At 40.8% G+C, this 23,546-nt stretch overlaps 2 protein-coding genes across 3 annotated transcripts in view; both read left to right on the top strand.

Annotated features, from left to right (window-relative positions):
- Positions 1–16,394, top strand: part of rabgap1 (RAB GTPase activating protein 1) — a 33,161-nt gene extending 16,767 nt beyond the window's left edge. For both annotated transcript variants that reach the window (XM_079582564.1, XM_079582563.1), the window contains 13 exons: positions 6,127–6,240; positions 7,779–7,853; positions 8,350–8,475; positions 8,717–8,860; positions 9,082–9,123; positions 9,198–9,326; positions 10,659–10,751; positions 11,164–11,274; positions 11,443–11,547; positions 12,369–12,452; positions 15,125–15,196; positions 15,323–15,523; positions 15,605–16,394. In XM_079582564.1, coding sequence (XP_079438690.1) covers positions 6,127–6,240; positions 7,779–7,853; positions 8,350–8,475; positions 8,717–8,860; positions 9,082–9,123; positions 9,198–9,326; positions 10,659–10,751; positions 11,164–11,274; positions 11,443–11,547; positions 12,369–12,452; positions 15,125–15,196; positions 15,323–15,523; positions 15,605–15,727 — 1,419 coding nt within the window. In that variant the 3' untranslated portion in view covers positions 15,728–16,394. The remainder of the gene's footprint in view (positions 1–6,126; positions 6,241–7,778; positions 7,854–8,349; positions 8,476–8,716; positions 8,861–9,081; positions 9,124–9,197; positions 9,327–10,658; positions 10,752–11,163; positions 11,275–11,442; positions 11,548–12,368; positions 12,453–15,124; positions 15,197–15,322; positions 15,524–15,604) is intronic.
- On the top strand, positions 723–1,928 carry LOC306960046 (putative G-protein coupled receptor 21). Its single transcript, XM_079552313.1, has one exon. It carries the CDS (start codon positions 745–747, stop codon positions 1,903–1,905), a length of 1,161 nt encoding a protein of 386 aa, XP_079408439.1. The 5' UTR covers positions 723–744; the 3' UTR covers positions 1,906–1,928.
- Positions 16,395–23,546: the final 7,152 nt, after the last annotated feature.

Below are 23,546 nucleotides of genomic sequence, written 5' to 3'. Positions count from 1 at the left end.
CTGCTGCCTCTGATTGGTCAAAGAAAAATGAGGTGGAGCTACTGTTTCTGTCTGGAGGGAGCCAAAGGGAGAGAAAGCAAAGGAAGACAAATGTACGCGGGATGTCTCAGCATCGGTGTGCCTGTCGACCACATTTACATCAAACATTTCTTCTACTCTCCTAAAAAGACAGAAAAACACCAGAGATTTTTTTTTTCTCTGTAGACTTTTGAAGCATTCCAAAGCACATTGTCCTAGTCTTCCTCTTCATGCCAATCTGCCTTGATCCACGTGAACCAGCTGAAAACTGGTAAAGGACATCAAAGTGCCGCAGAAAGATCAGAGGGCGACTACTGGAGGGAAACTAAGACATATCCGACGAGGGATTAATAACTTTCATTGGACGCTCTGTTTACGGGTGTGTGCTTCAGACTCATTTTTCTAATGACCGATGTCTATGACTTAGAGTTTCCAAAACGGGCATAAATTGGACCAGATTTTCAGAGACCATAATCAGGTCTTCTAGTGTGATTCTTGATTGTGAATCTGTACACACTACTACGGCAACTCTTCAGTTATCGAAAATGGATATTTGGACTTTTAATATCGACATGGAGATACCTTATCTTGGACATATTGCTCTGTATTGGATCTTGCATAATATTTTCAAGTGGAATGGGGCTTTTAAATCAAAGTAAAAGTCGTCATCAACCGCATCCAAAACTATAAAGCTAACTAATATTTCAAGAGTTTTCTCTGCAGACGATGATGAATTCCTCTCTTGTCCCTTTGAATCAGAGCTCTGCCGACGTGCCAAACCCTTCTGCCCCATTTTGTCTGCTGGAAGCTAGTTATTCCTATATCTTTAACATCTGCCTCCTGGAAGTGTCCCTCATATTGTTTCTCAGTGTACTAATCATCTTTGGAAATTTGGTGGTGATATTTGTGTTTCACTGTGCACCTTCACCAAGCCAACACACAACCAGTGCTTTCATCCAGACTATGGCCTATGCTGACCTGCTGGTGGGGGTTTGCTGCCTCTTCCCTTCCATGTCCCTGCTAAATCATCTCCAAGGCCTGGAACCCAAGCTCAGCTGCCAGATGTTTGGGTACCTGGTATCCGTCCTAAAGTCTGTTTCCATGTTGTCACTGGCATGTGTCAGTGTGGATCGCTATATTGCTGTGACACGACCGTTGACATATGCATCTTTGGTATCGCCGTGTCGTGTACGCTGCTGCGTTATTTTAATATGGCTGTACTCTGCTATCATCTTCATGCCATCTTTCATGGGATGGGGTAAACCAGGTTACCATGGTGACGTGGTAGAGTGGTGTGCAGTCCAATGGAAGACCCACCCAGCCTTTACAACTTTTATTGTGGTTATGCTTTATACCCCAGCAGCACTTACGGTTTGTTTTACCTATGGCAACATCTTCAAGATCTGTCGCCAACACACACGGGAGATCAGCGAGCGCCATGCGCGATACCGGCCACAACCACACCAGGACCCAACAACACCGGGACTTACCACTGTGGACTCGAGGGAGAATGAATGCTCCAAAGATCACTTTTCTCATTTGTCCCACACCCAAATCCCTCATCACAACCAGTCACCAACTTACCCAGACAAGCGCTATGCTATGGTGCTCTTCCGCATTACGAGTGTGTTTTATATCCTGTGGCTGCCCTACATACTTTACTTCCTGTTAGAAAGTGGAGGTTTCTTCCACCATCCTGCAGCATCATTTCTAACAACATGGCTTGCTATTAGCAACAGTTTCTGTAACTGTCTCATCTACAGCCTGTCTAATTCAGCTTTCAGAAAGGGCCTCAAGCGTCTCTGCTCTATATGTTTACAGCGTAGCACCAGAACCTGTGGAATCACACACCCGAAAGGATGCGCTGGAATAACATGTCATGTCTAGTTAACTGTGATTCACAAGGCCGTGATGGAAACTGTGAAGGACATGACAAGTCCTGAGCTTCGCCTAAATCATAACGTCAGATACTTTATAACTGACCAACAACACCGTTTGTACAATGTGATGACTAGAAGAACGATGGAGAAACCTGAAATATTATTTGCCACAGATTTTTTGGATTGCCAAAAATATACCGCTACATAATAATTCTTTAAAGTTGTTGAATATGAAATAATCGGTCTTTCAGTGCTTCCCAGAACGTAGTGTTTATTGGTCATTGATTGTCATAAATATGCAAATTGAGTGGAGAATGTACATGTTTAAGAAGATTGTTTATAGTTATTGGTACATGCTTTTAAAATGTTTGTGAAGCACTTTGTTGAAAGAGTCTCATAGCGGTGACTGTTGTGAGCGTTGCATTTAAAGAGTGTTTAACTTGATAGTGTGCGCTGCTTTGTTGCTGAGGGTTTGAGTGCACACATCACTGACCCCTGCATGGCCCCATGGCAAGAACTTCACCTCTGGTGCCTGTGTGTGCTGCATCAGATCAGTGCGCTCATCCTAGGTCCATTTGTTGTCGAAGTCCTACCGTCATCAAATCACAAATGTGATCAACTCCAATATTGTCAAATCAAATGTATTTAAATACTGAGAGGCTGCTCTGAGGTGACTTGATTGTTCACCTTTGAAATTACTCTCTCCCATTGTGCAATTGTAAATGGTCTCTATTTATATGTCTGTTTCTATTTATGCTGTTTGTAAGGCACCCACAAATAAAATGTTTTATTGTTATTATTTATATAGTGCTTTTTCCACCTCCATTAGGCACGCAAAGTGCTTTAATACATCAAGGAACCACTCACCCATTCCCACCCTCATTCATATGCCAATGTACACAGGAAAGGTGACTGAAGTGTCTTGCCCAACGACACAATGACAGTGCACACCTGCAGGATTCAAACTGCCGACCCTCTGATCTCTGGTAACTTTAAATGTAAATTTAAGTTTTGTTTGTAGTTTTGTCAACAAAACTGGTGGCACTGTGCTGCAGTTTGATATGATCTGCTTTTTCCTCTGTGGTCTTAAATAAGACACAGCAGACCTACTCTAATGGGCAGCCATGAGCTACCCATCAAATTAAGATAAGGCTGACCAGTTACAAAACTGAATATCTGGGACTTTTACTGTCTTTGCTTTGGCCAATTCTCCAGATTACATGTGGTTTATGGACATTTTTATCCTGGCATGCCATGTAGGCTAGATACATTTTAAATTGTACCTTTTGTATTGTAACCCACCTGCTCAAGGACTCGACTCAAGCTAACCCTGGTGCAAAGCATCTTTAATTATAGGGACTATACAGAGTTTAAAATGTTAAAATTATGTATATTCCTCCCCCTACATGTTCCTGCACTGTCACTCAGAAAGGTGTTACTTCGGGCTCAAAGAGCCGTCATGCACGAGCTTAATATAGAACCTGCAGTTACGCCTAAGACCTGAGGTGGCAGTAGTGAGTATTAAAATGACCAACTTGCATCTAGTCTCATTCATGTTTTTGTTGAAATAAAATAATAAACTAAACTAATGTTTGCTAATGTTGCAGGTAAATCATGACCCCTGAGGGGAAATAACTTAAGCTTGCAGACAAAAATGTCAATGAAGAAAGAAGGAATTATTGTATTACTAAAATACAACAATTGCTTTGCAATTTGATAATGTAATAAATGTAAAGGATGTTTCTGATGTTACAGGACCCCATGGCTTTGGCCTCTCTGCAGATGGCATTTATAATCCAGTCCAGTTTATTGTCAAAGTACACCCAGGGAGGGCATTTTTATAAGTGTAGTCATTATACACATTTCCTATATGGATGTCTTGCACATTCTTCTGGATAAGTTGAATATGGTTTTAGACTATGGTCATTCATCGGCTTTTAACACGTTTACACAGTGCTGCTAATTGGCTTGAATATGGAAGGTCTTTGTTCCGCACTCAGCACTTCAGATGAGTGTGTCTAAGTGGTGCTTGTGTAAACATGAGTTCTTCGAGGCTGAAACTCTATTTCATAGTACCCTACAAATAGTAGCACTAGCTCAAGCTCATTGAAAGGAAATCTCATATTCATGAGTCACTAAAATTTAAGCTGAAATTGTCTAATTTGTGGAGTCATATAAATAAACCTTCCTACCTACAATCATCATGATGTCCTAAGGCTTTTATTGTCATTTTTTCATATAATGTTCTTTCAAATGTAGCATGTCACTGGTGTTTATAAAAATAATGTAAAGGACACTTGGACAATAAAGGGACTTTATTGTTTATGCTTAAAATTGCTCCATTTGGCCCACTTTTCAACTTCGGCCCTCGGAGGGTAAAAGTTTGGGCACCCCAGTTTTATGTGATCAGTGTTACTTGTACGCAGGAGTGTCCAAGTGGCTTTGTGAGATAACATGTTACTGTCAGTTAGTCTGTCAGAAGAGAAAACTGGGTTCAATTCCCAGTTGTGTCCTCAACATATTTGACCAGCAGAGGTGTTGATAAAATGTTATTACAGGACAGATGAAAAAGTACAGCTTTGCTTGGATCATTGGGAGGAGAGTTAAATAATGTCATAAGAGATATGATAATACTGTATTAGTTCAAACACGCTAGCTATGTTAACTTCACATAGTTACTGGTTTCCCATTAATTCTACTGGTTCCTTTGTCATGCATCTCGCTTGTGTTACTTGAACACAGAGTCTCCAAGTGTCGCAGTGAGATAAGATCTCAGCTGGAACCTTTCCTGTGATTTCAAATGCAGAAAAGTCACTGATTGTTATCTATGGTCTCATTTGTGAAGCAGCAGTTGAAGTAGTTATATTCAGGTATTGCAGACACATATGCGTGTTGCATAATGTGACGTGACGAAGTACTCACTAAACCAGTAAAGTTTTCAATGTGGTAGTTTTCTCTTTCACTCCACACTGACTGTTCTGATAACCTGGCAGAGCCAGATTGATATTACGGCGCCAATAACATTTGCAATGACATCAATCTGGGCCTGTGTTGGCTGGAATCGTTCAGAGAGAGGTCACACTTTTGGAGCAGCGTTTGCTGCTGATTGAATCAAGAACACAAATCCATTCATACGTGTGTTTGTGTTGCAGTGTTGCAGTGTTGCAGTGTTTTGTGATCACCGCGTTGTTTAATAGTGTCTTTTTTGCCTGAATCAATTTTGGTTCTGTCTGAACGGTGAAGGCAGGAGAGGTTCTAGATGGATTCTTGTGTGTTTGTAAACTCACAAACACCGCGAGAATTCAGCTTGCTCCGCACTGTTCTGGTGCTGTGAGAGAATTTCATTAGCCTTTTGTTTCAGTATAAAAATAACCACTGGCCTTTGACTCCCATTAGCTCACTTTGTTTTGGAAGCCCTTTCTTCCTGCATCCTTTATTCTCATTATGCCTTGTTTTAGTCATTTCCGCTGTGGAAGTCAGACTCCCAAGTCCTGAGAAAAGTAGTAGTTCAGGCGACTGAAATGGTATTGAAAATAAAGGGCAGCGATTAACAGTTGTCTATTCAGCAAGACTTGTATGGATTAATTTAGCAGTTATCATGATGGTAAATTGTTTAAAAAATAGTACTATTGTAATCGTTGCATACGTTCTGAATTGGTTGAACATATAAACACACAAATAATGTTACCCCCTACAAGCAGCCAGAAACACTTCTCTCATTTTATTATTTATTTAGCCAGGTAAAAAATGTACAATCTCTTTTACAAGCGTGAAAGGGGTATTGAAAATTAATGAAAGTATTTTACTACAGCTCTTTCTGTCATACAGCTAAGTACTGTATACAAAATATACAAAGATACGAAGTAATAATTCAGTTTTACTCTGAGTGGTTACATTAATCTCACCCAGACGACCATATTGAGTGAGTTTGTGAGCTAGTATTGAAGTGTAGCAACACAAAACATAATCTTTTAAAGTTCAAATGAAACACTGGGATGGACACGCCTGAAGCCTGTGTGTTAGACTCTCTGTCCTATGGGAGAGGACGCTCTGCTCCAGTTAGTCATGCGATCTTTGTGATAGGCCTTGTGCTGAACCACAAGATGCTGAATTTAACTGACCTTTGATGGGGAAGTTAAGTTTTACTTTTAGTAACGATAACACAGTACACTCCTTGTTTGAAAGTGGATCACATTTGTTTACCTGTCATTGTCTCTTCTGTTCCCAGGAGTCCCCTCAGGACAGTGCGATTACCAGAGATATTAACAGGACGTTTCCAGCTCATGACTACTTCAAAGACACTGGAGGAGATGGACAAGATTCACTGTACAAGATCTGCAAGGTGCCAAACACAATGAGTGCTTTATTGATCAAATTATTTCATCAAAGACACACCACGTAACATATCACCCAATAGAATGAGATACAAGCAATTCTTTTATTACAGGTATTTTTATGGTTGGAAAATCCCTGAAATGAACAAACAAACGTGTGTTTACTCTGTGTGGTTCACCTCTCCTAAAACCTGACTGTAACTATACCAGAGTGGAGGTGTCCTTGGAGATGTCGATAGGCAGCCAAATATGAGATTTGAATAGCTTAGGTCCTCATCCAAATCCATTCTTTGATTACCCCATCATTTTCTGTCGAGCTGCTCATTAGGAGCATGTTTTGTGCAACAGTATATTAAAAATGTTACGCAGTGTAGCTTTAAAGGCCTTGTACCTCATTTTTGCCTGTTTTCAAGCTAAATAATAATGGAGCTTGTTCTTTTTAAATGGGCTGCGTTCAGGTGACTTTACAGCATTCTGAACGGCCTGTAGTTTAATTACGGGGGTGGGCAGCTACAAGTTCATTGGTGGTATCTACAGGTGAAATTTGGAAATCTGGAATATCGTCTTCATTTAAAGTTCATTTATTTCTGTAATTTAACTTAAATGGTAAATGATAAATTTAAAATGTGAAACTAATATATGATATAGACTCATTTCATGCAAAGTGACATATGTCAAGCCTTTGTTAGTTATAATTTTGGTGATTATGGCTTACAGTCCGTTTTCAAAATATTCAAATTTTATTTTTATTTTAGGGTTTTTACAAGCTAAGCCATAATAATCTCACTTTGCATTTAATGAGTCTATCATATAATAGTTTCAGTTTAAGATGAATAACAGAGATGAATGCACTTTTTTTTTTAAACAATTTTCTAATTTTCCGAGTTTCACCTGTATGGTAAAAGCAATTTGAAAATGGCGGCTGTCTATCTGCATGAGAGTCTTCTCTGTCTCCATATGAAAAGCAGAAGAAAAATTTCTAAATGGTCTCCAAAAGTGGTGGCAGTATTTAAAAAACAAACTTGCTTGATGTTGGCCAGTGGAAATTCATTTCAACTTTAGAAAAAAAACAAAAAACAGTTTTGTGGATCCAAGTACTACCAAATACTGATCAGGACACACATTTTATGAAACTTTTTTTTATTTGAAGATTGTTTGAAGCTTTCCCTCCCGCTAATTTCCATTTGCCCCTCTCCTCCGTCTGAAATTATGATTATCAAATTCTGGAACAGGAACACAACCTAATGTTACAGTAGGTGTGGTTGAGAATAATTTCCAACTTTCTTAGCGTATACTTAACATTCCAACGCTTTATTGCAATATTTGGTGAAAAGAAATATGGTTCTTCTAGTTTTTGTTTGAATTTAATTGCATACTGTGTTGAAATGGTAAAGTAATACAATATATAATATGACAATTAACGAATAAGGCTTTACATTCCATTGAACAAATCAACGCAAGTCTCACAACTACAGTGTAACAACATTTTAACTCTGCCATATATATTTTTTGTTTTTGAATGATTCCCTCTTTGTTTTCTGCACAGGCCTATTCAGTCTATGACGAGGAGATCGGATACTGCCAAGGACAATCCTTCTTGGCTGCTGTGCTGCTCCTGCACGTGAGTTCACTGGATGCTGCAAAAATGTCTGCATTTCCAAATATTTGGAGAGGGGTTGTTTTGTTTTCATTTCGCATTTGTGACATTCTATTGGGATGACCAATGCTATATCTATCTAGCTTTGTCTTGTGTCTACTCTGGTGATAATAAACAGGACTCAGTCATTTTAGGCTCTGTTAACAATAGGATGGCATTATTTTCTATTCTATAACATATGTCTCTCATATTGAAAAGTGGCTCTCTGAATTACCCTCTGAAGTACTTATCAAGATAAGTCGCCTACAATTGATTTTGGGGAGGGAAAAAATCCTATATAATCAATTATAAGTGATTCTTTCTGCCAACATTATCAATGCTGTGTAGATGTCACATGTTATTATGATTTTTCATTTAAAGAAATCTACTTTCTCTATCCTACCAAATCAATGGTGCTCTCTAGTGGAGGTGTGTGGTAGTACGTTTCATAATGATTGACACTAGTGTCTTGTTTTTTCAGATGCCTGAGGAGCAGGCCTTCAGTGTGCTGGTCAAGATTATGTTTGACTATGGCCTCAGGGACCTTTTTAAGCAGAATTTCGAGGATCTGCATTGCAAGTTCTTCCAACTTGAAAAACTCATGCAGGTGTGTATTGTATTTTACAGAGTCAAAGTTTTATTTTCCCCACATATTCATTATTAAATTCTCAGTGGTCTGCATATCTATGCAATTAGACACTAAACTGACGAGCCAGCAAATTATTTCCATTGTCAGGTTTTTAGGACCGTCATATCACTCAAATGACCCCATATCATTCCGTAAAATCGCGTTTAGTTGTTCTGTTAAACACATCTTTTCTCTTCCTGTGAACGTGTGTGTTGAGCAGGAATACATCCCAGACCTGTATTCCCACTTTCTGAATGTGGGTCTGGAGGCGCACATGTACGCCTCCCAGTGGTTCCTCACCCTCTTCACGGCCAAGTTTCCCCTCTACATGGTCTTCCATATCATTGACCTGCTGCTCTGTGAAGTAAGCCACAACACACTCATCTACTTGGTGTTTTGACAGCATGCATATACTTTTATTAAGTACTGTGGAACACTGGATGATAGAGTTTGTGCTAGTTTTGTATCTTAAAACTGCTATTAGTTAGGAGTAGCAGGAGAAGCTTGTGTTTCCCCACCACGAACAGCACTGAGGTTTTGTGACTGACAAAATCCAAACACTGTTTTCTTTTCTTTACTTTCTAGGGAATCAGTGTCATCTTCAACGTTGCTTTGGCACTTCTCAAAGTAATTCCAGCTCTCCAATTTAATGAAAACTGTAGAAGTGATTTATTTCTTCTAAAAACATGTATATTTGGCAGACCTCAAAAGATGACCTGATTCAAGCAGACTTTGAGGGAGCACTTAAGTTCTTTCGGGTTCCAGTCCCAAAAAGGTACCGCTCAGAGGAAAATGCTAAGAAGCTGATGGAGCTGGCTTGCAGCATGAAGGTGAGAGAATATACACACCTTGACACTTGTAATTGCATCGACATCCTCTAGGGGGAAGTATTGGATTATCGGATGTTCTGTGGAAGAATAAAAATGGATGCAGACGCAGTGTTAAGAATTAATTTAAACTGATTTGAGAACTTTGTGGTAACTTCGGAGGCTGAAACTTTTTATTACTTTATTTTAGAGTTTTAGAGTTTTTCAAAATAAATATAAACAGTATACCATGACTAATATACAAAAACATACACACAGATATAAAAGAAACAAGCAAAAACGAGCAAAAAAAACCTAAATAAATCAAATCAGATCAGATCAAATCAAAAGAACAGCAATAAAATATATAACTAGGAGGAAAGAGTTTAGTTTGTCTTGTATACCATTGTTGATATAAATAATATAAATGGCCTTAATATAAGTTACAGCAACCAACTTTTCTGTAGAAACAAATTTTAGTAATTGCTGCTGTATAGCTTTTCTCGTTTATAATGTGCTATTTATAATAGTATTATTAAAGGTGCACTATGCAACTTTATATATTAAAAAAAGTTGATATGAATATGTATTTGACCTTTCAGTGACTTTATGGCCTTTATTTACCACCATCCCGATGTCCTGTAGGACGCTCCAGGATCAATTGTTTTTTTCAGGTTTTCACTGCTAATTTTACCATTTCCATGGTATCCATTCCATTCCGAAAACCTACCAGAAACCCTAAAAACCTGAAATGAGGAGCCACCAGGATGGAAAGTGAAGGTGCTAAACTAACCACCCATACAACTACTTGGTCACTGAAAGGTCAAATACGCACTGATTGAATTGTCTTGAATAAAAACAATTTTTGTCCAGATTTCATGATTTCTCCAGCACAAATATGTACCATGAACCATAGAGAGTTCCACACGCAGCAATAGGTCATGCTCTTCCCATTATGCCATTGTCGTTAATTAGGTTACCGTATTTTTCGCACTATAAGGTGCACATAAAAGCCTTTAATTTTAGCAGTGCGCCTTATATCCCGGTTTACAGGTAAACCAGCATTAATGAATGCGCCTTGTATTCCGGTGCGTCTTATTAATGCGCCTTATAATCAGGTGCGCCTAATGGTGCGAAAAATAGTGGCACATTAAACTCCCCTATCAGTTCTATATACTGCATTAGTCAAAGAGTTGTGTCATTGTGTTATATATTATTATAAAACAGCCTCAAGTGGAGACCAATATAATTTCACACTTTGATGATTAGCATGGTTCCGTTGCTGTCTCTTGACCAGTGATTTATTTATTTTTCTGCTCGGTTATTTGAATTCCTCTTTGCCCTTTACATTCGCAGATCAGTCAGAAAAAGTTAAAGAAATTTGAGAAAGAGTATCACACGATGCGAGAGCAGCAAGAACAGCAGGAGGCGCCCATCGAGAGATACGAGGTAACGTCACATTTTCACCATTATCGACTGTAGGAGTTTATTGATTGCCCATTATGAACCATTATTGAATCCCTGTTTGATAGAAGCTTAGGATGGAAATGCGGTACACTCCTTAACTTTCATATATTTAAGTTGTTTTTATGTTTCTATAATTGCTTGGTGATGCACTCATATAATAGTCTGCCTGTCTCCTTGTTTGCTTCCTGTAGAATCAGGGCGTTAATGAAGAAGCCTGGCACTGTTAATGATGTACAAATCAGTTAAACATTACTGACAACCTTCACTGTGTCGTCGTGGTCTTCCCCTGTGAACTGCTCCGCTCTCCATTCACACTCCTCCATATTCATCAGACTCTTATGATTAACTTCCCATTTCGTTTTGCCGCTTTCTCTTCTGTCGTGATTCTGTCCAGCGGGAGAACCGGCGATTGCAGGAGGCCAACATGCGCCTGGAGCAGGAAAACGATGACCTGGCACATGAGCTAGTGAGCAGCAAGATAGCCCTCCGCAAAGACCTCGACAATGTAAGTTTTGACATACACATCACATAATAGTAGCAATGGTGAAGCCCTGCTGAGGGACCTTGTGTTGTGTGTGTGTCCCCTTGATAAGAGAGAGGTTGGGAGAAGGCAGTGGTGCTGGGGCGACCTTGTGTGCAGAAGCTTACACTGTGGTGGTGTTGTGCTCCCCAGGCCGAGGAAAAGGCTGATGCCCTGAATAAAGAATTGCTGCTGACCAAACAGAAGCTGGTGGAGTCAGAGGACGAGAAGAGGCGTCTGGAGGAAGAGTCGGCGCAGGTCAGGGCTCTCTTTGAACGACCAGAGCACGTCACAGAATGCTTCACAAGGGATTTTACCGTATCATGTAATGTTAGATGCTTGTCTGAGAATGAAACGTTAAACATTGAACAAAAAATGTTTTGAACACAGATAAACTTTTACAGAGCTGGAGTATTTGAGACCACAACTATACGGACAAGGCTCCCGGGTTTGATCCCTGCATGTTCACCCCGAGTCTGCGTAGGTTTCCTCCGAGCACTCCGGTTTCCCCTACCACTAAAAACATGTACAACAGGCCAGGATAAATGCAGTGTGTCAGTGAGTGGCTGGTGGAGGTCGGAGGGCCACCACCGAGTAGCTCACCACGTGAATGTATAATGATTACGCTTTGAGAAACTTGGTAACACAGGCTTGTAAAGCACAATTTAAGTGTATTGTTGTTGTTATTATTATTATAGAGGAAGTTACTGTCCATCTCATCTAGTGGAAGCACGGATTCTTTTTGCTTCCCTTCTTCCTCAAATGAGCAGACATGATATAAAAATCAATCCTCCTCTCCTTAACATATAACTCTGGAGGTCACGCTGTCAATCACAGACAGATGAGGCAAAGGGACCTCAGGGCAGAGGATAGGTCCCATAGGTGCTCTCTCGACCTCCAGGTGTCCGTGTCTTAATGAAGGCTGATGTATGTGCAGCACAGGTCTGCCCTAAGCCTCGGCCTGCCAATAGAGCCTTTCTGTCTTCTTTACATCTACTGAATGTCACATGGTCTCTGGGGCCCCCAGTGTCCTTGCTCCCTGCCCTGCACACACCTAAACCTAAAATGTGTTTTCACAGCTGAAGGAGATGTGCAGACGAGAGCTTGACAAATCTGAATCAGAGATTAAAAAGAACGGCTCCATCATTGGAGAATACAAACAGGTAAGAACATTATATTTTTAAAGTCAAGAATCTGGAGTGGTCTTTGCACGATACAAACATGCATTTATCAGGCACAACATTAAACGTCTAGATCAGGGGTGCCCAAACTTTTCGTCTCCGAGGGCCAAAATGAAAAAGTGCCTGTGGGTCGCGGGCCAAACACGGCCATGTCAAGCGTGAAACATATAACTGCAAATAATACAAGTTACTTTATTTTCTTTTTTGGTTTACCTTTGCATTTATTTCAATCTATGCAATTAACCTCTTAACTCCCGTCTGAACCGAGAGGATCTTTTTCCTCACGTCATCACATTTTTTTTTCCATAATTTTTTTGTTGGGGATTCAACTCATTTTTGTAACTTTTATGTAACTTTTATGTCATTATTTTGTCATTTTTTGTCACATTTTGGGCATTTTTTCGTCATTTTTTTCATCAATTTTTGGTCACTTTTTTGTCATATTTTCAACATTGTTTTTTCCAGAAGCTTTTGGATTGGGGTAAAGCCAAACTGGAGAAAATGTGCTCGGTTCAGGTGGGAGTTAAGGGGTTATATGCTACAAAAGCCTAGTTTTAGTAGAACAAAATCAATTATTGTAGCAATATAGAGCAAAATGGAAACAACACCTACAGTGACTTTAGCTCATTCATTTCTTTAAGTCAAAGAAAATGCCACATATCATTTTGAAAGTGTCAGTTCAGCATAAATTCCTTTATAAGTCATAGATGTCAACGATTTTTGCAAAGAAAAAGTTGGAAAAATGGGAAAGCTGATGCTACGACGCTCTGTGATTGATAAACACCAAAACACCAGAACAGTGTTTCCTCAACTTTGCGAAAGGAGTGAAACAGCGCCCCAATTTGACGCTGGTGGACAAAAAGTGAACTGCCCCCATATTTGCCATTGAGAATGAACGGGAGAGAGAGTTATTAACCAGATGCGGCGCAAAAGTAGGTCACCCTCTGGCGGGCCAACATAATTGTTCCGGCGGGCCAAATTTGGCCCGCGGGCCCCACTTTGGGCACCCCTGGTCTAGATGAACCTAAAGTAAATGAGGCAAAGTAATGAAAAATGCCTTATACAGATGCTGTTGATTGTGAGTGTTTGATTTAATCCCTGGTCAGACGGTGAAAAGTCATCAAGTGTAGCTCTAAATATAACTGAACCCTTACTGAGTTGAGTCTGTCATAATTTCTCTTCCGGTTGTTTTCATCTGTATTTGTAGCTTCTTAAAACACAAGCCAGCCCTGATCAAGTTCCATTAGCGCCATTGCAGCAAAATTATGCAACGGTTCTGCAGTTATACAAAAATATACGAGCCATTTTTAGAACAGGCCTCATCTCCACCTGAGTCTAAAAATATGATCACAGATTAGACCTGACAGCCAATGTGAAAATTGGAGACAAGAGGATGCTATCATGTCATTGTGAGCCAGGCTGAGGGTGTTAAGTGTGTTTGTTCAGAAATAGTTTGACAGAAGAACGGTGATAGACCCGAATTCGAAGAACAAATCTGGCAGAGGCAGGGCAGCGCCATTCACTGCTGTTGGATTGACAAGATTAGGGTTTCTCAAAATAGGCTGCACTGTTCTGTAACTCTGAATATCTGATATAATTGTTCCAATGCATTTTCCCCTTTTGGCTACAGTGAATAATTGGATTCTTTTGGTGGGATTAAGGCAAAGATGGCTTTGGGTGCTAATTGCCAGGCTTGCCCTCAAAGAGCCTGTTGATGAAGCAGCTGAAAGGGCCTTCATTCAGCAGTGTGACGTCATTCTGTTTTGAAATCACTTCTGATCGATGACGACTCTGTATGTTCACAGCACTGGGTTGGGAGGCTTTTTAGTTGCCGTAGATATAATAGTGTGACGATCTGGAAATAAAATGGAGCACTGACTTTAAGTTAATGCTACCAAATCTCAGACTGTATAGTAGTGCAGCTTCCAACTACAAAGTTCTTAATCAGATTATATCAATACTCTGCACATTTGAGTCCAATGCTTTCGCCATAGAAGATTTGCAGCATGTGGAGTTTTGTTTTTAGTAACAAGTGGAATTAGGGATGGAGCAAATGAATGATCGAGGGCAAAGTCGCAGCTCATGGCGGGCAGCAGGAGAAACCGTGAAGGCATTGAAGAAGAAATGAAGAGGACAAAAAGCACAGATCAAAGGAGGATTTGGGCTTGGGGAAAAAAAAAACCTCACACAGAGATATCAGATTTCCACGAGGAAGAGAAATGTACAGCGTTTGCCACAGGGGATGAGGAGAGAGCAGCTGGAGCTGTCTGCTGAGAGGTGGGACGACCCGATGTACGCCAGGATGACTCATGTCACATTGATCTGCGTTCAGCGCAGAGTGCACGCTGTGGGTGTACGTCTGTGAGCATCCTCAGTATTTAAAATCAACAGAGAGAGGCCACAGCAGCACAGATATGAAAGAGCTGTCCACTCTGCAGCAAACATTAAGCCTAGAAGTAAACCAGATTTCAACTCCCTTGCGACACAGTTACAGTAGTGTGCGCTGTATCAAAAACGTGTCTACATTGGTTCACAACTGTCTTATCGTAGAAGAGGTTTTCAAATCTTGCCAACTGGATATTATTTGTCCAGTCGACCATAATAGAGCATGTACTACGATGGATAGACATTACATTTGTCTGTCATTTCTGTAGATCTGCTCTCAGCTGAGTGAGCGACTGGAGAAACAACAGACTGCCAACCGCGGAGAGCTGGAGAAGATCCGGGTAAGTCTCCAAGCACAAAGTAAGCTCTGATGAACACCAACAACTGCACACAGTGCTGTCTGAACCAGGCTATATTCACTTTAGATAAAAGTATGTTGTATGTTAACATAGAACTTGTTTTATTAGTCCAAAGTAGAGGGCTGTGAAAAGTGCAGCAGTCTTTTCAACAAAGAGGGTCGTGTGAGGGCCACGGTGAACACAGCACCCCCTGAAGGCTCTGAGGAATCTGATGAGGAGAAGGAGGCCCTGAAGAACCAGCTGAGAGAGATGGAGCTGGAGCTGGCTCAGACCAAACTGCAGCTCGTGGAGGCAGAATGTAAAATCCAGGTATGGCTCATTATAAGCACAGCCCACACATGGAAGGGGGAGCTTGAACCTAAACCTGAACATGTGGGTGTCTTCTCACAGGATCTGGAGCACCATCTGGGGCTCGCCTTGAACGAGGTGCAGGCTGCCAAGAAGACCTGGTTCAACCGAACGCTGAGCTCCATTAAGACGGTGACTGGGACACAGGGGAAGGAGACATCCTGAAGTGCTAACCCTCCACATGAACCACTCCAGATGGAGAACCTGTGGACCCCTACATTGTGCAGCCGCTTGGGCCATTCTTTAAAGTCGGGGACTGTACCTACAGATTTTTCCTCTCCTGAAATCCTCTAATATTGCTCCGCTAATCCATTTCTGTCCAAGTCCCAGACATTTCTTTCCCAAAGCCAAATGACTGCAGCGGCCTGCGCTGATGAGGAGGGGCCTGGAAAACCTGATGAGGCACAGTGTTACTTTAGTGTCACAGAGAAAAGTGTCAAGAGGACAATAGTTGCTTTGATTTGTGTCGGAACTGCTGAAATCTAACAAGACATTTGAACGAGGACACTCCGGTCTCACAATGTGTGGCGTACTCCCCTCTAACTACTGGCACAAACTAAGGTTAATTATTTTTAGGTACAGGTGATGATCGTCGCCTTGTCAGAGGTTTTCTAATTTACTTTGAACAATACTTTTTTTATGTTTGTATGTGAACGTGAACCGAGAATGTGTGTCTATATGTTTTCTTGTGAGAAAGGTTGAATGCATAATGACTGAACTGTTGTATATACAAGATGTGTACAAGTCCGAGGAAACTTAAAGCACTAATCTGAATGAAAAGCCTGCATGAATGAGCGACGAGGCTGTTCCGCCATGTTGCGTACATGATCTGTACGTCTTGAAATGGAGAAATGTCATTTGAACAATAAGGTTGAAACAAATAGAGAAATACAACACATGTAATTTACAGGAAGTGCAAATGCTGCTGTGGCAGATTAGGAGTTGGATTGCATTTCTCGCACAAGATGAAGATTTCCAAATCTTCCAAAGTGTGCATGTTTGGATGTAGGTGGAACTCTTGGTGCACATGTACAAATATACGATCCTATACATAAAGAACATACATCTCTTAGTACATTTATGATCCCTTTGATCTGTTCCTTAATGACCTTTGGCATTGTCACTTTGCTGCAAATATTTGCTCTTTAAAGTCACAACTGGACTTCATATTATACTGCGTAAAGGCTCAAAGTTCACCACATAAATAATTGTTTGAATCCACTCAGATCTCTGGTTGCGATCTGCAAAGACGCTAAAATTCCGATAATTAGGTCCTTCCGTTGTCTTATTTTATTGCAGCCAAGTGCAGAGCCAGTTTTGCGTTCGACATTAATAATTAACATGTCTCCTTAAATATAAAACATTTAAGGCTGGTCCTAAACCACAGTAATGTAACGTCCATTACATCATTAGGCCTCTCAAATGCTGCTGGACAAAAACTAGATGTGGCTTTTAATGTCTTTGTATTCAACCTGAAAGATCCCACAGACAGGGAGAAAATATTGACATGCCTTAATTCAATCATTACACACAGTTATTGTGCTAATAATGTGTGCTGCAATTTGTACATTTCAAATGCTATTTTTCAAATGTATCCACAAAGCCACCCCATGTTGCTTAACAGCATTCCTATTTATTTCAGCCCACACACACTTAACTGTAAAGTGCATCTGTCTTGAGGAAGGCTCTGAGTGATTGGATTCAAAGACAAGCCAAAGGAGGTCTAAAGAAACAAAGTGTTCCTCCAACAGCACTGAGTTTTATAAACTATTTACTGACTTTTGTTGTGTCTTTAAGTGTAACTATAGTGTTGCCCACTGTGTGCTACCGTTTAACCCACTTTTTATGTTTTTTTAATAATAGTTTGATCCATGCTTCTCACTCAGACTGCTGTTTGATTTAATTAACGCCAAAACGTAGCTTTGTCATTCAACAACAAATATATATCAATGTGTGACATTGTTATAGTGTAGATTCATTGTGTACATCATGACTTTAAATATAAAGATATATCAACACAAATGATCTCTGTGTTTCACGCTGTCGCTACAACACTGTGCTGAATAGGGGCATGGAAAGTTAATATAACCTGTTTTTTAGTGGTAAAGAAGTTAGACCAGAGCATGTTCTCTAACCACAGGTAAAACCTAGATGCAAACTCCACACAGAAAGCCCCCACCTGGTCCAGGAATCAAACCCTGCTCCTGAAGCAAAGACCTGTATATAAAAGATGTCAAGAATACAACACAGTTTGCTGTTTGTGCCTCTCAAAACACGCGTAAAGGGGCTAGATGAAAGTTTGCCATTTTATACTCACTACTGCCATCTCAGGTCATATGTGTAACTGCACCTTCTATATTAAGCTCGTGCATGACGGCACTTTAGACCCGAATTAACACCTTTTTGAGTGACAGTGCAGGATTTTAGAGGCAGTTGTGGTGAACAGGTCTGAGCTCATTCTATACCTTAGGACATTGTTGAAACATGTAGGGGGAGGAAAATACTTCATTTTGACATTTTTAAACTCAGTATAGTCCCTTTAAGATCTTTACGGGGACTGATGTTAAAATGAGTAACAATGTATTCCAACCATTGACAGTGGATTGCTTCCAACCCTGCAAGAAGGATTTATTAGATCTAGTTGCACGAGCAGAAAACTTTTACAAATGTGTTATTTATAGACTCCTCTTGACATGAAGCAGGAAGAAAGCATGTTCATATAACCCATTAGATTTAGTGAAAGGAGGTTCTGCCTGCTTTTTTTTTTTTTGTGCAAGGTATGAGCTGCTTTCTGCTTTGCGAGGTACACTTTACTGTCGCCCATTTGTTTGTTTTGAACATATCAGGTTTAGTGTTTATTACTGGGTGTGAGTCCATAAAATTAGCACCTCCTGTGATGATATCTAGGGTTTGCACATAGAGAAAAGCAAGGAGCCTGTAACCCCAGTACCAGCAGCGAGACGGTGAGCGTCAGCAGACCCCTCCTCCCCCGACACACACACACCTTGACCCCACTAATTTCTCTCCACTGTCCTGCCTAAATGCTAAAAATACCCGCTGAGAGGTAGCAACAGTCACTGGCGCTCATGTTGATGACAGCAGGGATGGTGTGTATGAGAGGAAGGGCGGGGCGGACCCCCGACACACCTGACCTTGTGACCTCTGTCAACTGAGTCAACTGATCTCCTGACAGCATGCACGCAGCATACATTTAACACATGAGGAGTCAGGAAGTCTTACAGTGGGCCAGCTCAGTGTTTCTCAATGGGTCGTCAGGAGTAGGGATGCAAAATTCAGGGAATTTTCAAAGTGGGGGATTTTCCATAGGAATTATCAGGAATATATGGGATTAATGGGAACAAACAGGGAATGAACACAACAGTCATGTCTGAGCACCAGGGTTTGCAGGACAGTGTTTTAGGTTGTGGTCAGTACAAAGAAAAGATTTTGCAAATGGAACAGACTCATTTCTATGTTTGTATCAATCTTATATATATTCATCATTGTATTACAGCTGTGCAGTATTACAATATTACATAGTTTTAAAAGTAATTTAGGTTTATTAAATGCAGATGCGCGTACAGTTCTGATCAGCATCTGTCGTGATCTGAGAGAGAGCGATAAAACAAAATCACTTCATAAGACTTTGCTGTTTGTCCCACCACTTATTAGAACAGGTTTTCAGATGAATGTAGGCTTCATTTAATAAAGTTGTGTTACGTTTTGACTAGGGCTTTAATCGCAAATAATTGCACTTGTGGAATTCGATTATTTGCGATTAATTGGGGGTTAATTTTTCTCTAACTATTAGATTCATTTTTAATACTTGTTCAACATAAAACACTTACATTTAAAGCATTTGATTATTGATTGCACATTTCTTTAACCAAATATTAACAGTTTCATAATGATGGGAAAAGCCCAACAGTTAAAGCCGGGATCTCTTCAACCCAAGGCTTTGATAAGTCACATTTTAGAAACACTTTCTTTGGTGCTGAACACAAACTTTTAGGTTCATACTGTAGAGTATGAGGACACAATTAAAGTCATGTTTGTTGAAATAGGATTATTAGACAAGTCTTTTTGATGCATAAGTAGCTCTTTGTCGCTATTGTTTCATAAAAGTGCCTCATCGTGTGAAAATCCTGGAGACTCAAGAGCTCTGTCTTTCAGGTCGTGTGTGCTCAGATACAGAAGTGTGTTTGGTCAAAACATATGATGTGATTGATCGCGATTAATTTTGACAGCCTTAGTTTAGCCATGACTATGTCGGGGTGTAACATTACTCAAATGCATGTTTTATGGTTCAAAAACATAATTAATGGGCACCTAATAGTTCATCAATTGATACTTCAACAAAACAAAAAAAGGTTTATTTAAGCATTTTGAGTTTTTTTTAATTTTGGAAATTCCAATTCCCAATGTTTGGGAATGTGTAAGTCCCAGATTTCATCTGTGTTTTGTTCCAACCCAAACTCACGTGGCTGTGGTATTTGTCAGTCTCCCGGCGGAGGTGTGGGTGACAGGACTGGACCTTTTGTCTTCTGGGGTGACTCCTCTTACCCCCGCCCTGCAGGTCTCAGGTGGTGCAGTGCATCTCGTTTGTTCTGGGGTCAGAGAGGTCCACCAGAGAGCTCTCTACTCATCTCTGTGCTCCAAAAAGAGACAGGCAAGTGTGGACTCAGACTGTTGAGTAGTTTGAGGCATAAAGATGTGCCTCAAACTTTACCTTTGTTTCCGAAGGAAGACTGAACCCAAAGGTGCTTTAGAGCAGTCATTGCTGAGAGAGTTTGGGAGTGTGTCGTCAGAGCACAAGGATTTCCAGGATTACTGATGCATTCCATGAAACAACAACAAACAAAAAACTTTTTTAAATGGGAAAAATTGTTAATATTAATATTAGTCTATGGACATGTTAATGTTCCTCCTGAAATGATGGATATTGATGGTAACAATTTATCCAAAACGTTACCACCACAGTGTGTGTGGCACTGGCATCTGAATGAGAAAATACTGCAGCAAATTTAAACGTTTTCATTAAAGAAAAGGAAAAAAGCCTTATGGTTTATGCTTTGAAACACAAATACAGGTGTCACCGTGTGCCAGCAGATTGTTTTTGTTTTTTCTCTTCCCACAAACTGGATTAAACGCATAAGCATACGTTGGCGGAGATTTGGGTATTTTATTGCTAAATAGCTACATACTGGGATGGCTGTGACTGAGAGGTAATGCCCGACAAATCCAAAGGTTGGTAGTTCGATCTCAGCTCCCACATATGCATAGTGTTGTTGTGCCCTTGGGCAAGACACCTCTCCAACCTTAGAGGTGCTAGATAATCAGCTACAGTTGTGCTCAAAAGTTTCCATACCCTAGCCGACTATTTTTCAAAGTTTTTTCCACTCATAGTTAGTGGTTGTGTGAAGCCATTTATGGTGAAACAACTGAGTTTACTCTTTCTGAATCCTAATGATAATTGAAAGTACCAAAATTACCCTGATCTAAAGTTTACATACCCCAATTATTAATACTGTGTATTGCCTCCTGCATCAATGACAGATTGGATTCTTTTGTGGTAGTTGTGGATGGGCCTTTTTATTTCCAGCTGGTAAAACGGACCATTCTTTTTGGCAAAAAAGCCTCCAGCTCCCCAGAGTGGCTCAATGATATTGAGGTCAGGACACTGAGTTGACCACTCCTGAACCTTGACTTTATTCTGCTGTAGCCAAAGAGAGGTCGACATGTCCTTGTGCTTTGGATCGTTGTTATGTTGGAACGTCCAAGTGTGTCCCATGTGCAGCTTCCAGGCTGATGAGTGACACTTTTCGTCCAGTATTCTTCAATAACATGCTGCATTCATCCTCAAATCAGTTCTGATCAAGTTCCCTGTAGCTCACACATCCCCAAAACATCAGCGAGCCGCCTTCATGTTTCACTGTAATAATGGTGCACTGTTCATCACAGGCCTTGTTGACTCCTCCAAATCATTCCTAATGACATTTACAGAAATGTCTAGACTTGTCTCTGTGCTGTTTGGCTTATTGTAAGTGGATATTTTGTGGGATTTGCGAAGTAATAGCTTTCTTCTGGCCATGCTGTCCATTTTTCATCAAGTGCCTCCTTATTGTGCATCTTGAAACAGCCACACCACTTTTTTTTTAGACAGTCCTGTATTTCAGCTGAAGTTTGTAGGCCATTTAAACCCCCTTGTGTCCACTTGTGTGCCTATTATCAGGCCAAGATCACCAGGGTATGTAAAACTTTTGATTAGGGTCACATTGGTACTTTCTGTTTTCATTATGATTTAAAAAGAGTCAACTCAGTTGTTTGACCATAAAACTTTTTGTTATCATTTATTTTCTTTGAAAAATTTGGCCAGTGTATGTCAACTTCTGAGCACAACTATACATTGATTCAGAACATTTGAGTAGCTTTTTAAAGAAATTGCAACTTTTTAATCTCTCTTACTTCTACTTGAGGGACATCACTTAGAAATATCAGTACTCTTACAAAAAGTTACTTTTCCCACAGAGAGTAAATCTTGGTGTGACCATTGAAATGCTTTATGCCTCATTACATATGAAAAATAATGACAGTTGGTCCTTCTTGTGTCTCATCTTCAGAATCACATGTATTATTGTTATGATGTAAAACGTATGAGGAACTGAAAAAGAAATAAATAGATATTTATTTGTGACACAATGCCTGTATAAATGGTCAGCATGGCACCTTTACTTTCCATCACAGTGGCCTCTACAATGCTCCAGGATCAATTGTTTTGTCTGTCCAGAAACAGCCTCTACCAGGGCTGCCCTTTGTCCTGTTCATTACCTTTATGGACAGAATTTCTAGGCGCAGCCAGGGTCCAGAGGGTGTCCTGTTTGGGAACTTCAGGATCTCATCTCTGCGATGTTGTTCTGTGGCTGCATCAAATCAGGACCTTCAGTGCGCTCTGGGGCGGTTTGCAGCCGAGGGTGAAGCGGCCAGGATGAGGATCAGCACCTCCAAATCCGAGGCCATGGTTCTCCACCGGAAAAAGGTCTTCAGGTCGGTGGGGAGTCCTTGCCTCAAGTGGAGGAGTGAAGTATCTCAGGGTATTGTTCACGAGTGAGGGACGGATGGAGCGTGAGATCGACAGACGGATCAGTGCGACGTCAGCAGTGATGCGGTCGCTGTATCGGACTGTCGTGGTGAAGAGGGAGCTGAGTCGGGAGGCAAAGCTCTCGATTCACCTATGGTCATGAGATGGTCATGAGAGAAAGGACAAGATCACGAATACAAGCGGCCAAAATGAGTTTCCTTCGCAGAGTGGCTTGGCGCACCATTCGAGCTTGGGTGAGGAGCTCAGTTACCCGGGAGGAGCTCGGATTAGAGTCACTGCTCCTTCACGTCGAAAGGAGCCAGCTGAGGTGGCTCGGGCATCTGTTCCGGATGCCTCCTGGTCGCCTTCCTCCAGGCATGTCCTATTGGGTCAAGGCCCTGTGGAAGATCCAGGACACGCTGGTGGGACTATGTCTCCGAGCTGGCCTGGTGTCGCCTCGGGGTCGCCCCAGAACAGCTGGAGGAGGTGTGCGTGGATCAGGAAGTCTGGGCTGAGACTGCTGCCCGGCAACCCGGCCCTGGATAAAGCGGAAGAAAATGGATGGATGGATCATTATCTTCTGAATATTTTGGTTACTCATCTCTGATATATCTTGGTGTGGTTAGTAGTGGTTTAACCTCTTACCACCCGCCTTAACTGAGCACATTTTCTCCTGTTTTACCCAAATCTATAAGTTTATTGACTGGAGCTTACATTGCATTTAGAGCAGCACTATGCCTCATTTGAAAGCTAAGACCAACAACAGGCTGCTGTGCAGTTCGAAATGATTCGAGCGCACACAGCAGTCTGGCGTTAGCCAGGTTATGTTTCACCTCTATTGCTTTATTTGTAACGTTTCGGTCACATTTTGTTACTTTTTTGCTCTATTTATCACCCTCATTTTTT

This window comes from Gobius niger, assembly GCF_951799975.1.
Source record: "Gobius niger genome assembly, chromosome: 2".
Lineage (NCBI taxonomy): Eukaryota > Metazoa > Chordata > Actinopteri > Gobiiformes > Gobiidae > Gobius > Gobius niger.
The sequence above is the reverse complement of the archived record's forward strand: the minus strand, read 5'-3'. Positions and strand labels throughout refer to the sequence as shown.